The 16,449-nt window shown below is 45.3% G+C and overlaps 1 protein-coding gene across 1 annotated transcript in view; it reads right to left on the bottom strand.

The window, feature by feature from the left end:
• BIN2 (bridging integrator 2) overlaps positions 1-15,343 on the bottom strand; it is a 32,151-nt gene extending 16,808 nt beyond the window's left edge. The window contains exons 1-2 of the mRNA XM_004429036.3: positions 15,211-15,343; positions 6,587-6,667 (exon numbers count right to left, since the gene is read on the bottom strand). Coding sequence (XP_004429093.3) covers positions 6,587-6,667; positions 15,211-15,291 — 162 coding nt within the window. The 5' untranslated portion in view covers positions 15,292-15,343. The remainder of the gene's footprint in view (positions 1-6,586; positions 6,668-15,210) is intronic.
• Between the last annotated feature and the right edge of the window lie 1,106 nt (positions 15,344-16,449).

Genomic DNA, 16,449 nt, shown 5'->3' with positions numbered 1-16,449 from the left:
GGACTGAAAGTGTATTCTACAGGGTCAGAACAGTGATCCTCACACCGGTTCAGGTGATGGAGTATTTGAGCTAAGATGCATTATGCAGTACACCATAAAATACTTGTGGTTGAGCACACCAAAAGTATAAAAAAATCCATCTGAGAAAAACTGAAAATTCTATCTAACAACTTAAATTAAAATTCTTTTTCCCATGGAAATCTTTGAGGGAAAAATGATTATTATTTAATTTTAGCAGCAGAAAATCTATGTCTACTTGGTCAAATAAACAAAGAAAACTGGACTAATTATTTCATCCATCTTCTTGCCTCCAGAGCTCACCTCTAAGCCAGTGCAAACTCTTGACCATACCTCAGGTTAAAAGTCCTTCTCAAGGGGCTGAATGCCAGGGCTCAAGGGATACAAAGACACAGATAGTCTCAAGGAATCTAAGACACTGTCAGAGAGGTAGGAGAAGAACTGGGATTGCGTAGTGTGTCATAGCAAATGAGGATCAAGAGAGCATCAGAGAAATGATCAAGGAAGGGGCAGATGCTACAGAGAGGTTAGAATGTAGGAAGAATCAGTAAAAGTCACTAGACTTAGGGGCCGGCCCTGTGGCATGGCAGTTAAGTTCGCGCGTTCCGCTTCTGCGGTCTGGGGTTTGCTGGGGTTTGGATCCTGGGCACAGACCTGCTCACCACTCATCAAGCCATGCTGAGGCGGCATCCCACATAGAAGAGCCACAACTCTACAACTATGCTATACAACTATGTACTGGAGCTTTGGGGAGAAAAAGGATAAAAGAGGAAGACTGGCAAAAGATGTTAGCACAGGGCCACTCTTCCTCAAAAAAAAAAAAAAGTCACTAGATTTGGTAATTGGAGGTCACTGGTGACCGTGAGAAAGTGCTTTCGATAGCATGATGGAGACAGATGCAGTCAGTTAACAAAATTCAGAAACACTCAGCATTCACCAGGAGGGGTGTCTCACTTCCTTTCTGCTTTTTCATTCACAGAAAACAAGTTTAAATAGTCTAAGATGTTAAATATACATAATATCTTTTAAACATGGATATGGTAGGTAGGTATAAGTTTAAGAGTTTTGAAAATGTGATAACTAAGGTTTTAAAGAGTTTTGAAAGAGTTTTGGGGATTATAAACATTAACAAGGATTTCAAAATTTCTTTTTTTGAAAGAGAAAACATGGACACAACTTTTTACTTCACCATAAAGATTTGGCCTCCAAAATACATATTTGAAATAACAAGAGCTGTTAAACTATCTTGCATAATTTCTATAAATGAAATTCTTAGTTTTTTATCCCATTAGGTATTATACGGCCTGAAAAATCAGATCAGTAATCAAGTATCATGTATGACTGTGAAGGTTGTATGTACACTGTTCAAAACTAGGGGGTCCTATTTATACCATAGTCCATAAAATGTGAATTCCTTCTACCCTCCATGGCACCTCACAAAGCCCAACTCCATTTCTGCATTTAGAATCAAGCCTCTGGTCAAAGTTCTTCCTTTATGCTCTTGCTCTTTCCTTTGAGGAGATGAAGTGTGGGTGTGTGTGATGGTGGCAGTAGTGGGTGGGGTGGTGGGACAGCACTGGGTGTCATTTTATTTCTCTGACCTGTCTGTCCTCCCCTGAAATGTCTCCAGGATGAATAATCCCAACGTCTTCCTTCCTGACAGAGGTGACTCTCACAGTCTTAGTTCTCACTTGTCTGGCAGTCAAAAACTTGTCTCTACCACCAACCGGCAAGTTATTCCGCTTCTCTGGCTTCAGTTTCCTCATCTATAAATGGCAGGTAAGGCCATTTCTAGCTCTAAATCTTCCTATTTTATCACTTCTCTTTGAATCCTTGCCAAATTCTTGCAGCACCACAAAGAGTCTGAGTTAGTCCTTCCCACGCCTTATACAAACTGTCCCAGCCCTCGGTTAATGAACCACTCACTCTGGAAGCTTGTCCTAAGCACGCAGGTAGACAGAGCTATGTCCTAAGAAACTAAGAAGAAGGTCCCTGTCCTTGCTGAAGAAAAATGGATTCAGAGAAACCCAAACGCTCAGCAACACAAGCAAACAGCACGACCAACCCCGAGCAAGTGCTGTAAGTGCTTGACCTAGTGGAGGTCCAGGAGGGACAGATGGAGCTAGATTGTTAGATTTGATTTTAAAGGCAATGAAATGGAAGCAGATGTCACTATCAGAAATAAGAGATTAAAATGCTGCTTGAGGAAAATAATTCTTCCTATATAATATGTTTTGAAGAGAGGGAAAGGGGAAAGCAAGCAGAGCACTCAAAGAAAAATTACCCATGGAAATTTGATCAGGAGCCTAGGCAAGTGGCAAGGCCTTGAAATGAGGCTGGGAAGTTGGGGAGTTTTATTTATTAATAAAGTTTGCTGACAAGGTGACTGTGGGTGAGGGATAGGGCACATGACCAACTGGTCCAACTTCTGGAATACTTCACTTTCAATCTCCTTGATCTTGTCCTTTTCCTCCTGTTCATCTTAGCCATCCCAGGTCCAGCCTCAGACCTGACTGTACTGTCACTGTCTTTCTCCTTCAACTGTGAGAGCCTTGAGGGCAGGTGTGTTGTCTTATTCGTGTTGAAGTCCCAGCATCTAGCACAGTGCCTGGCATGCAGCAGGCACCCAGGAAATGTTTGTCAAATGAACTTTCCAAGCATGTTCAAACACCAGTTACTGTAGGTGTATCATTCGCTCATGAGAAAAGTTTTTCCTTACTCCTAATCTAACTCCTTTCATTTCTCAAATATATTTCCCCCCCTCAAGTGACATTTAATTGGTGGGCTTGCACAAGGAATTCTGAGGGGATTGTCCCATCTGATCCTCTTATTCTTCTTGATGGCCCTTCCTTCATCTCTTACCCTGTCTACCCACACATTTGTCACTCTAGATCCTAGAAGGCAGAGAGGGAGAGAAAGGACTGAGGGAAGAACAGGCCAAGAGTCAGAAACCTTTCAAAGTGGGTGTCAACTTACTGACTACTGTTCTTTTCATGCTGGAGTTGGAAGAAGAGGCCCAGGGAGGCCTCCTAGTGAGGTATAGGGAAAAACTGCACAGGGTTTAAGTTTAAATTCTAGCTCTGCATCTCTTCCACTATGTTCCTTGATTAAATTACTTCCCTCTCAATCACATCCCATTTCCATTTGAAGGAATTAGACTAGATCAGCGGTTGCCAAATGCTGTTCTCAGACTAGCTGCTACATCATAATTACCTAGAAAGCTTAATGTAAAACACAGATTCCCTACTTAATGATCACCTATGGCTGTTAATATCACACAAAAAAGGAAACAACCAGACATTATGTGCCTCCAGATGGAAAAATATAACCCCTATAATAATAACAAGTATTCTTGCCACCAAAACAAACAAAAACAAAAATCTGAATCTCATCAAGCCTCTAAATCTAACTATCAATTTACAGAAAATATAAGAGACAGAGGAACATGTTAAACAATACCATGGAGATTCAGCAAAATTTAGACTGCAGAAAACTTCAGGACAAACAATCCAGTATCATCAACAAATAAACTACAAAAAGAGAGGGATTAAAAACCTACAGATTAAGAGATTTAACTTTGTCTGTGTGTGTGTGTGTGTGAGGAAGACTGGCCCTGAGCTAACACTTGTGCCAGTCTTCCTTTATTTTGCATGTGAGTCGCCACCACAACACGGCTTGATGAATGGTGTAGGTCTGCACCCAGGATCTGAACCCTTGAACCCTGGGCCGTGGAAGCGGAATGCGCCCAACTTAACTACTAGGCTGCTGGACTGGCCCCAGAGATTTAACCTTAAATCTAAGACATTTAAACACGTCAACAACTTGCTGATTTAAACAAACTGTAAAAAAAAAAAATGATGACACAATTAGGGGAGCGTGAACATTGACTGGCTATATTAAGATATTAAGAAATTATTGCTAATTTTTTTAGATATTACTGAAACATTATTAGATATTTAACCTGAAATATCTGAAAAGATATTTGCATTATACTGTTAAGTGAAAAGGCAAGTTACAAAACCATATGAATGGAATAATCTCACTTTTGTAAACCTCATATTTATTTATCATGAATATATTTAGAGATCATACATAGCAAAGTAATTGTAAGGATATAAAACAACAGTGGTGTAGCATGGGAGAGTGTGAAATCATTATTATTTTTAATTCATTTTTTTCTTGATGTACTTTCTGATTTGTTATATTGAGTAAATGTTTTATAGAAAAATATTTTTGGTGTGATAATGGTTTTGTGGCTATATTTTAAAAGATTTCTTATCTTTAGAGATTGCTAATGAAATTTTTATGGATAAAATGATATGATTCTAGAATTTTCTTCATAATAATCAAGGATGGGGGAAAGTGGGTGGAGATATAGATGAAACAAGATTCCCAGGGGTTGATAAATTATTGAAGCTGAGTGATGGGTTCATGTGGATTCATTATACAAGTTTTTCTATCTTTGTATATATATGAAATTTTCCATTAAAACAAGTTTAAAAGTACAGATTCCCAGTCCCTCCTACCAGAGACCTTGCATTTAAAAATATTTTCTAGGGGCTGGCCCGGTGGCATAGTGGTTAAGTTCTCATGCTCTGCTTTGGCGGCCTGGGGTTTGCAGGTTCAGATCCCAGGCGTGGACCTACGTACCGCTTATCAAGCCACGCTGTGGCAGGTGTCCCACGTATAAAGTAGAGGAAGATGGGCACGGATGTTAGCCCAGGGCCAATCTTCCTCAGCAAAAAGAGGAGGACTGGCAACAGATGTTAGCTCAGGGCTAATCTTCCTCACCAAAATAAATAAATAAATAAATAAATAAATAAATAAAAATATTTTCCAGAGCCAGTCCTGATGGCCTAGCTGTTAAAGTTCGGTGCTCTTGCCGCTTCATTGATGAACCCAGCGGCCTGGGTTCATTTCCTGGTCTTAGAACCACACCACTCGTCTGTCAGTTGCCATGCTGTGGTGGCGGCTCACATAGAAGACCTAGAAGGACTTACAACTAGGATATACAATCATGTACTGGGACTTTGGGGAGGAAAAATAAATTTTTTTTCCAAATGATTCTGATACAGTCAACTACTGAATTAGATGGTAGCTAATATCCTTTTAATATAATTTTAAAAATTGTTTCCCATATAATTCAATTAATTGATGTTGTACAATAAAGATTTTAGCTGGTTTTTGTCCCTGGTTCCTGAGAAGTAACCTCTAAAACCTTGGGATTTCCAGAGTGATAGGAATGTCTGTTATACATGGAGGGCCCCTCAGACCATACTTGAGTTTGTGCAAAACAAATGACTCAGGATGGTGGCTGCTTAGGCTGGAAAGATGAACCATGTGATTACAGGGTTGCGGCTCTGCGACAGGTGATATGAGCCCAACCTCCAGCGGAGGGGAGGGGAGCTAGAGATTAAGGTTAATCACGTGGCCAATGCTTCACTATGTAATGAAATCACAATAAAAACTCTCAACACCTGAAGCACAGGTGAGCCTCCCTGGTTGGTAATGCCACATCAGTGTGCTGGGATGGAGACATGTCTTGAGGACATAGAAGCTTCACATCTGGGACCTTCCTAGACTTCACCTTACATGTCTCTTCATTTGGCGGGTCCTGATTTCTATCCTTCATAATAAAACTGTAATTGTAAGTAGAGCACTTTCCTGAGTTCTGTGAGTCATTCTACTGAATTACGGAAGCAGCTAGTAGGAAATCCCACATTGGTAGCCAGATGGTCAGAAGTGCAGGTGGCCTGGGAACTCTGGAGCTTGCAGCTGGGGTCTGAAGTGAGACAGTCTAGTGGGGGACTGTGCCTCTTACCCTGTGAAATCTGACCTCACTCTGGGTGGTTAGTGTCCACATTGCATTGCAACTAGATATTCATCTAAGTTAATAATTCCTTTCTATTACAAAGAGGGGATCGCAATTTCCAGGACTGATGTAAGAATTAAATGAGATAATGTATGAATGATGCCTGGACGTGGAGACGGAAAGCCAGATATCCCACGGAAAGTTAAACCTCTTTCATACACTTCTTAATGTAAATTTTCTACATAAAATTACCCATCATATCCAGTGAAGATAGAAAGAACAGGGAGACTAGGTTTGTAGTTAGAATGACAGGTGAAACATGGAGGTATTATTTTAGAATAAAAGGCTTAGGTGGGGTAGACATAATGGACAAAATATGGGGCTATGGAGATGACAAGAGCCCCAACGTGGAAGAGAGGCACCCTGGGGAAGTGAATAAGTCAAAAACTAAGGTGGCAGGGGCTCATGTTGATTTTGTCTAAGGACCTGGTGATGCCACTGTACCCTGAGGGAACCACTAAGAGAAGAGAACACTCACCTGTCTCCCAAAACCCAGGGGGTGCAGGAACAGGAAAGGTTAAGTTTCTCGGGTTCCAGAGGGAAGGATAAGCAACAGGGCACGCTGGGGCCCTTACCCCTGGGGGAGGATGGGTTAGTAGGGATGCTTGCTGGTTTGCAGAACCTGCTGTTCTTCTGCCACTAAGCCCTCATGTCTTATTTCTTCCTTCAAGCTTCCCTTCCCACCCTCCAGATTACCTGTTGACGGTAGAAGTTGCTGGCACTTTGTTCAAACCGTTCATCTTTGGTTTCCACAGCTTTCCCCAACTTCTGCAGTACCTGGGGATATAAGTCGGAAAGGTCTGTAAGGCTATAGTCAACTCTCTCTTATCTGTTGGCCTCATATGACGCTGGCTTCTCTCAGAGTCTCAGATGCAACTAAAGGCCCATACTCGGATCAGCCCAACAGAATTAGAAATACAGCACGTTGCTGAAAAAACAATCATGTTTTGTGGTTCTTGTCAAATTGGGGTACTCCTGGGGTATGCAGTAGGTGCTAGAGGGTATATACAAAGCCCAGAATAAATAAGGTATATGTTCTTGGAATGATATTATTATTTACAGTGGGGTTTTCTGGGGGTGTGGGGGAAGAAGGGGAGAATGTTATACAGTATTAAAACAAGGACTAATAAAAAGAATGTAAAAATGTGCATGGCTTTTAAAGATAAAACATGAGCCTTAAAGATGTTTTTCACCTGAGAGACACTCTTCCAGCCATAGCCAAAGATTCCTCTAGATAGATGAGGTTGGGGAGACTGGCAGAAGACTCTTCTCTTACGAGGGCCCTTGTGGAAAATTTGAGAAGCCCTGATACAACGCATTTAAAACTCAGCTAGAGGGCTGGCCCTGTGGCTTAGCGGTTAAAGGCGCGCGCTCCGCTACTGGCGGCCTGGATTCGGATCCCGGGTGTGAACCGATGCACCGCTTCTCCGGCCATGCTGAGGCCGCGTCCCACATACAGCAACTAGAAGGATGTGCAACTATGATGTACAACTATCTGCTGGGGCTTTGGGGAAAAAAAAAAAGGAGGAGGATTGGCAATAGATGTTAGCTCAGAGCCGGTCTTCCTCAGCGAAAAAAGAGGAGGATCAGCACGGATGTTAGCTCAGGGCTGATCTTCCTCATAGGAAAAAAAAAAACAAACTCAGCTAGAAATGAATGCTATCCCTGTTTATCTCCTCTCCCCTGGGAACCTGAGAGCCAACCATCATACTGGTCTCAGTGCTAATGCAAAGGACATGGAAATGAAAAAGATACAGTACCTGTCCTGACTCTTCTACTTGTAACCCCCATTTTGGAAGGAGGTACCACCATCCCCCAGACCCAAGTTAGAACCTCAGGAGTTGCCCTCAACTACTTCTCTCTCACCTCCTTCATCAAATCCCTCACCATGTCCATCTCTGGAAACCATCCCATGCTTTCTAGTCTCACTGCCATAGCTTTTGTCCAGGCCTTCACTGTTTCTCACCTGGCCTGCTACAATAGGCCCATCATGCTACAGCTTAAAACGGTCTAATGGCTCTCCATTCATCTGCTCAATGAATTTTTATTAAACGCCCATTATGATCTATAAGGTATAGTTCAAACTCTAGCATGCACACAGGTCTCAATGATCTGACCCTTCACTAAGCCTCAGCTCTCATTATTCCTCCTTCCTGCAGGTCTCCTTCCCTAACACTTTTTTAGTTTCCTGAATAAGCCATACTGTTGCTTGTTATACATGCTGTTGCTTCTTTCTGGAATGCTCTTCCCCACCTTGCCTGTCAGGCAATTATCTAAAAAAACCCTATTAATAGTCTATATCCTTTGTGACACTTAATCACATCTACTTCATCCCATTAATCAAGTTAATCACTCCCTCCCAGGCACTTGCAACTTCTGTACCTTGTGTACACTTCTATTACTTTCTATTATTTGTGTTTATCTACCTATGTCTCCTTCTAAACTGTGAGCTCCTTGAGGAGTGGGTATTTTCCTTACCCATCTAGATTTCTCAGTATCCAGCAAATAGGTACTTAATACTTATAACAGGAAGGAGAGTGAGACTGATACAAGAGGGAGCAATGGGCTGGGCCTTGAATTAAGATTTTGCTAGATTTGGGCCGGCCCCATGGCTCAGCTGTTAAGTGCACGCGCTCCGCTACTGGTGGCCCGGGTTCGGATCCTGGGCGCGCACCGACACACCGCTTCTCCGGCCATGCTGAGGGCCGCGTCCCACATACAGCAACTAGAAGGAGGTGCAACTATGACATACAACTATCTACTGGGGCTTTGGGGGGAAAAATAAAGGAGGAGGATTGGCAATAGATGTTAGCTCAGAGCCGGTCTTCCTCAGCAAAAAGAGGAGGATTAACATGGATGTTAGCTCAGGGCTGATCTTCCTCACAAAAAAAAAAAAAAAAGATTTTGCTAAGGGCCGGCCTGGTGGCGCAAGCGGTTAAGTGCGTGAGCTCCACTGTGGCAGCCAGGGGTTCGCTGGTTTGGATCCCGGGCGCGCACCGACACACCGCTTGGCAAGCCATGCTGTGGCAGTGTCCCATATAAAGTGGAGGAAGATGGGCACGGATGCTAGCCCAGGGCCAGTCTTCCTCAGCAAAAAAAGAGGATTGGCAGATGTTAGCACAGGGCTGAGCTTCCTTACAAAAAAAAAAAAAGATTTTGCTAGACTGGAATAGAGTATAAAGGGTGAAGGTGGAAAGAGGATTCCAGGCAAAGACAACATCAGCAAAATCATGGGATTATGCGAATTCACGGCAGCTTCATGAGATGGTTCAGCATGGCTGGTTTAGGGTGTGTTATGGGGAGCGGTGGGTAAGGAAGCTAGAAACGGAGATTGGAGTCTCATTGTGAAGAGCTTTGAATGACATGCAAGAGTGCCCAGGTTTTGGGAGTGTGAAAAGTTCTGTGTAGAGACTCTGACCCAAGTGTCTCCATTCTTAACCCTGGGGTTAGTGTCTCTCACTTCTGGAGCTGTCTTTATAGTGGTTAAGATCAAGGGCTTGAAGTCAGACAGATGTATGCCCTCATCTTGCCCTTTCCACTTACTAGCTATAAGCCTTTGGACAGATTGCTTAAACTCTTAAGCCTCAGTTTACAGAACTCCCTTTCCCCCATTAAGATAATAGTATCTCCTGGAGTTGTTGGAAGAACGAAATGATACATGTAGGGGCCGGCCCCGTGGCTTAGTGGTTAAGTGCGCGCGCTCCGCTACTGGCAGATACCGGGTTTGGATCCCGGGCACGCACCAATGCACCGCTCATCCAGCCGTGCTGAGGCCGCGTCCCACATACGGCAACTAGAAGGATGTGCAACTATGACATACACCTATCTACTGGAGCTTTGGGGAGAAAAAGGAGGAAGATTGGCAATAGATGTTAGCTCAGAGCCGGTCTTCCTCAGCAAAAAGAGGAGGATTGGCATGGATGTTAGCTCAGGGCTGATCTTCCTCACAAAAAAAAAAAAAAGAAAGAAAAAAGAAATGATACATGTAAATTGTTTTCACAGTGCTGCCCTGAGATGAGTACTCAATACAAATCCACTATCATTACGTCTGGTTCCACTCCCTTCTCTATAAATACCTGTCTTTGTTTCCTTTTCGGTTTAGCCATATGTGTTTGTCTGCATCTCTAACTCCACCTCACTTAACACCCGGCCCTGGTTGTGCAGAGTGAGCCATCTTCCCCGGCTCCACCCTCTCCCACCAAGAAAACACTGTCCTCTACCAGAGAGTTACAAAACCACCTTGGTTAGTGGTTAAGTGCAGCTCTCACTTCCTTCCTGCTACCCCTCCCTTCCTTTGCCCCGGGGCTTGGTTCTTCTTAGGTGGAGGGGGCTGAAAGGATAGAGGAATCAACTCAGTCTAGAGTTGATGTGGCACACCCCAGGGCCGACCAATATCCCCAGTCCCCAAGAGGCTCAAGCCAAAAACCTTTGAAGGCTGTGGGAGTGTGTGTGCTGAGGAAACACTCCCACATTCAATTCTGAAGCTGAAAAGAATATTATCACCCTGGAAACATAACCCAGTGCCCCAGGCCCAAAGTCATTTGTTGCCATAAGCAACAGGGCCACTTGACAGGGCGCTTATACTTTGTGGTAGATGTTCTTCCTCAACTCGAGCTCCTTGAGGGAAGAGATGCTCCACAGATGTTTCTTGAAATAATTAATAAATTCTACCTTTGGATCACTTACTAATGAAAGTCCACATAATGCCAATCCCTAAAGTCCTGCAGTGAGAATTCTGCCCCAATTTGCCTGGGCTAGCAGCTGAGAAGTTAGAATACAGATATTTAGAGAGAAAGAGCAGAGACAAGAGAGAAAGTAAATGTGGCAAAATGTTAACACTTGGTGAAATTGGTTAAGACTATTCCAGTGTTGGGCCAGCCCCGTGGCTTAGCGGTTAAGTGCTTGCGCTCCGCTGCTGGCGGCCCGGGTTCGGATCCCGGGCGTGCACCGACGCACGGCTTCTCCGGCCATGCTGAGGCCGAGTCCCACATACAGCAACTAGAAGGATGTGCAACTATGACATACAACTATCTACTGGGGTTTTGGGGGGAAAAATAAATAAATAAAGTTAAAAAAAAAAAAGACTATTCCAGTGTTCACTGACCATTCTTTTAGGCTTTCTGTAAATTGAAGTGGGAGGATAAAGCTTTGAAAAAAAAAATCAGGGGCCAGTGTAGTGGCATGGCAGTTAAGTTCACGTGTTCCGCTTCAGCGGCCCAGGGTTCACCGGTTTGGATCCCGGGCGCGGACCTACTCACTGCTCATCAAGCCACGCTGAGGAGGCGTCCCACATAGAAGAGCTACAACTCTACAACTGTGATACACAACTATGTCCTGGGGCTTTGGGGGGAAAAAAGAAAAAGAGGAAGATTGGCCCTACACTAACATCTGTTGCCAATCTTCCTCAAAACAAACAAACAAACAAAAATCAGTGCAGACATGTTTGGTGGCTATAGTTCCTCACCATGACCCTTCCCCATAATCATTTATTATATTTTAGTTTATTCTCTCAATGGGGGTACTTAGATATTACAGAATTTTGATAAAAAATTTTTTCTTAGGTACAAAAACAATATTGTAGTTGTGTAAGAAATCCTTATTCTCAGGATATATGCTAAAGTAGGCTCTCCTTAATATGGCCCTAATATACTTTCCAGCCTTTTCTCATACCACTCCTGGTACTCCAGCTCAGCCGCATTTCTCACTATTCTGCCTAAAAGGATTTCCAGACTCCATGCCTTGCTCATGCTGGTGTTCCTCAGCTGCAAGGTTCTCCTACCACATACCTGAGGAACTACTAAATCAGCCATAATTCCTGTCTCAAATTCAGCCTCCACTACAAAACCTCCCTCAATTCTCCTCAATCTTTCTGTCCTCTGAATTCCCACAGACATGCAGATCTCTCAGATCACTTATTTGACTTTTTCTTTTTTTTTTTTTTTACTAGACTGTAAGCTTCTGGCAGGCAATAATGGCTCTTACTCATCTCTAAATTCCCTCCTGGGTCCAGCCCAGTATCCTGGACAAAGGAGTTTTCCTGTAAATACTGTTGATTGAACCCTTTCGGATACAAGTTAAGTACAAGTCAACAGAGGAAAAGACGAATAAAGGAGTCGTAAACAAAGCCCTTTCTCGGGAGAGATCTGAGAGGTTTGCCACAGAGAAATCACAAACAGATGGTGAGAGCACTGGTTTGAAATGTGAAGATGTGTCATACTGTAAAAACACAATAAAGCCAGCTTGAATTCGGTCTCATGTTAAGTCTGGGTGGGAACTGGAAAATAAAACAAGAAGAATGCTTCATCTCCATTGTGTTTAACAGTCACCAGACCTTACTCCTAACTTTTCAGAGGAGGTGGCCTGAGCAAAAGGTGTTTCCACTCTTAGCTTTGCTCCTAAGAGAAGATCAGCAGGAAGTGGCCAGGCACAGCAGGATGTGGGGCAGCACAGATGTCAGAGTGGTTTATCAGGAACCTTCTCAAGACAGCAGCCTGAGGTTGGGATCCAAAGGCAGGACACCTGGGTTTCAGTGATAGTTCTGCTGCTTGCCAATCTCTTTTGAGCCTTGTTTCCTCATTTCTAAAATTGGGATACCAATAATATGCTTAAAGAGTTGAAAAGATGAAGTGAGATCATATCACTAGAATGTTGGCTCCATAAAGGGAGAGATCATGCCTTTCTTATATTCTTGTGCCTCATCCATTGTACGCACTTGATATTTGACATGTTAGTTATTACCTTTTACTCAGAAGATTACAGCCAACCGCATACAGAAAAATTACAGTGTCCCAGGGAGTCTCTTCTTTTGACTGTAACTTTCTCCCTCTTTATCTTGCCTTCAACAATCTCCCAAGACTCAAGAACTCTGGCAGGCTGAGCTGAGCTCCTCCCCACATCCCAGGCCATCCCCACTCTATCCAGGCAGCACCCACTACCACTAGGGTGCCAGCTGTACTGTGCCAAGTTCAACATCTGCCTGTCCTTGTGTTTAAGTCTGGGTTCAGAGTATCTTCTTATTTCCTGCATCAACCTGGGAGTTCCCCAGGGCAGATTTGAGCTTGCTCCTCTCTCTGCCTTCTCAGGGTTCAGACCAGGAAGAACAGGGTGTACTTGGGCGGCGGGTTGTCCCTTTGCGAAGTGTCTGACTCTGAGGTTCAAGAAGCCCTCTCCCAGGGGCCAGCCCGGTGGTGTAGTGGTTAAGTTTGCACGCTCCGCTTTGGTGGCTTCGGATCCCGGGCACAGACCAACGCACCACTTGTCAAGTCATGCCGTGGTGGCGTCCCATATAAAGGGGAGGAAGATGGGCACAGATGTTAGCCCAGAGCTAATCTTCCTCAACAAAAAGAGGAGGATTGGCATTGGATGTTCGCTCAGGGCTAATCTTCCTCACAAAAAAAAAAGAAGAAGAAGAAGAAGAAGAAGCCCTCGCCCCTTCTCACTTTGGTGTCCTTACCACACTGAGTTTCCATATCACTGAATATCAACTCTGTCATTTTACAGATGCAGAATCTGAAGCCCAGAACAGGGACATTATTTATCTAAGGCTTCGGAGTCCTTGTTTAGAAAAGGAGAGAAACCCCAAAGCAAGGGCATAGTGTTGATGACAGGCTAGAAGAGGATAGAAGGAGAAAGAGTGAGATAAAATCAATTGCTGTGTCTTTTTAAAATTTAATTAATTAATTAATTAATTTTGTGAGGAAGATCTGCCCTGAGCTAACATCCGTGCCCATCTTCCTCCACTTTATATGGGATGTGGCCGCAGCATGGCCTGACAAGCGGTGCATCGGTGCGCGCCCAGGATCCATACCCAGGTCGCCAGTAGCGGAGCGCGTGCACTTAACCACTAGCCACCGGGCTGGCGCCTGTGTCTTTTAAAGATAACTATTATCCATGAGTTTTTTGTCTTTTGGGTTTTCTTTTTGTTTTTCCAACCCATGGTGCAGCTAGCCTTCTCCTCTTCTCTAGTACGTCCTGTTCCTCCACACCACTTCTAACTAGACCTTCCCATAGGCTCTCATCTCTATCAGATTCGTCACTAGACAGTCTTTGGAGAGGCTGAAACCATGATCAAGGTGAAGTTAGGGAAGATGAAATAACAAAGTCTAGCCACATAAAATCTTTCCCTTTTCCTCTGCCCTTTCACATGACCCCAGCTTCCTCAGACAAAGGCAGAAAAAGTATATATATATTTTTCCCTCTCCTTTCCATTGTGAGCCTCTTAAAGATAGGGACTACATCTACAATCCATCAATTCTCTGCTGATAATCCCACTTGGGAGAGGTGGTTGCCTTTAATCCTTCCCAGGACCCAAGCCAGTGCTTCGCTTTTAGATGATGATACAAATACTTCAATTCTTAAGCATGTGGTGTTCATCCAAATGCTTCTAAGACCACGAACCTTTAGAAAACCAAAATTCTATCTCAGGTCCTTCTTATCTGTCCCCCCACCCCAGCTGCTTTTTCTTCTGTTATATTCATCTTTCCATACCATCTCATCTACTACAGTGTTGATAGGTGGAGAGCAGAGGTTCAGGTTAGAAGCAAAGAAAATACTCTGGACAGGTAGAAACAAGAATACCATTAAAATGCGTAGAGAAGTGTCCACACAATCTCATACACAATCTACATGCAAGTTACAGATGGACAGCCTACCTAAATGCTAGTGCTGGAGTAGGGCCACCTCGAGCGAACCAAGACACAATCTAAAGAGAGCTGCTCCTTCACTCACCCTGGGCGGGGGACTCTGCACCGCCAAAGGGAGATACAGGAACCAGATATGGGCTACTGCTTACATCAGCTTAAACAGCACCCAGAGGCCTGGCAGGGTTAGGTACAGAGAGAATTAAGCAGAATGACTCTAGTCCTGGCGGCCTCCCAGTCCAAGCTAACCGGCGGTAGCACTGGCAGCCCAGTTGCTCATTGCTGTCCTATGACTTGGGGGAAGTTACCCTCCTGGAACCTTCAATTTCATCATCTGTGAAATACCATTCTCGCTGGATTGCTGGGACAAAAACTGCTACACGGCAGTCGCCAACGTTAGTTCCTTTCTTTCCCCTTTTCTGGGTCAGCCTGAGCGTTAAGGTTCCTGAGCGAGACTTGTCCTCAGTTTCCCCTACTCTTGCCCAAGATCGGGTGATGTTCTCCGTTTCTCTCAAATCTGCCCGCGTTAATGAAACCCGCTCCCCGCTCCCGTTTCCCGGGGGTGCCGGGAGCCCCTTCTCTTCAGCCCGCGGCTCTGGGCCCCCGAATACCCTGCGCGCCCCTCTCTCCGCGTCCGGCCTCGGGCCTCAGCTCCTTCGGCCGGGAAGCCTGGCCGCCTACCTTCTCCTGGGCCCTGCTGAACTTCTTCTGCACCTGCTTGGCGAAGAGGCCGGCGGCGCCGCCCGCCTTGCCCTCAGCCATCCTGCCGGCTCCCCGGGGGCGGCCTGCCGCGGCCAGCGCCCTGTGGTTTTCTGGAGGCCCCCGAGGAGGAAGTGCGCTTCCCGGCATGCCTCGCATCCGGCGGCGGCGGGGCGGCAGGCGGGCCTCTCACTTCTGGCCCTGCTCGGCCCGGCACGCCCTGCCCTGGGGCCGCCTCAGGATCACCCCGAGGCCGCCCCGACACCACCCCGAGGCCTCCCCGAGACCACCCCGAGGCCGACCTGAGGCCACTCCGAAGCCCAGTGCAGCGAGCGCGGCCCCACGGCAGCCACCTGCAGACCCTCTGCGAGGCCACTCGGAGCCCAGCCAGCGGTGTCCCCTGAGGCCTCACCATGGCCGGTCACAGTCCAGCTCGCGGGGTGGCCCAGAGCATGGGCCAGCGGGACTGTGGAGCTCTGGCTAGCGGCAGGCCTGCTCAGAGGAGGTGGTCTGAGGGCCGGCAACCTGGGCCTGCCCTCCGGAGGCGCTCGCTCGAGACCCACTTCAAAGCTCTCCGGCCTTGAGGTGTAGCAACAACAGCCACACTGAAAAGAGGTTTCAAATACGGGCCAAGACTCGTTGGTTCCCAAAAGCCCATTAGCTATAAGGATCAGAACTGGAAAATAACTGAAACAATGGGGTATAAAGTATTGTGATTTCCACTCAGCAAGAGTATTTATTGTATCAGGAAACGTGTTTCCCTTTATGTGGGTATATATTGGTCAACCCCTGTATGACTGCGTTGTTAAGTAACGTATATTTCTTATTCCAGGGTGCGGTTTTTAAAGATGGAAAGCCTCTACCAGAGAGGTTGGCTCTAAGCCTAGAACTGGTAGGGACAGAGTGCAGAGAGGGGACTCCAGAGCTGGATTTGGAAGGGAGGAACAACTGAGCTAGAGGTAGAAATGGGGGTCCTTAGGAAAAGAGAGGATCTTACTGAGCAGAGACTGAAGAGGCGAGTATGGAAGCCTGTGCTGGGGATGGGGAGCAAATTTTTCTAGCTGGATAAACTAGTACTGTGTACTACTAGATGGAGGCAGAATATGAAGACGGACACAGATGGTGAAAGTTGGGATGGGACTGCTGAGATTACAACTGTTGCTTCTCTAGATAGTTCTCCAAATGGAAATTACTCCTTGACCTGTTTGAGAGGATAGCTGG

Source organism: Ceratotherium simum, chromosome 17 (assembly GCF_057802395.1).
Source record: "Ceratotherium simum simum isolate JZ-2026a chromosome 17, ASM5780239v1, whole genome shotgun sequence".
Lineage (NCBI taxonomy): Eukaryota > Metazoa > Chordata > Mammalia > Perissodactyla > Rhinocerotidae > Ceratotherium > Ceratotherium simum.
Note: the sequence above shows the minus strand (reverse complement) of the source record. Positions and strands in the feature narration are given on the sequence as shown.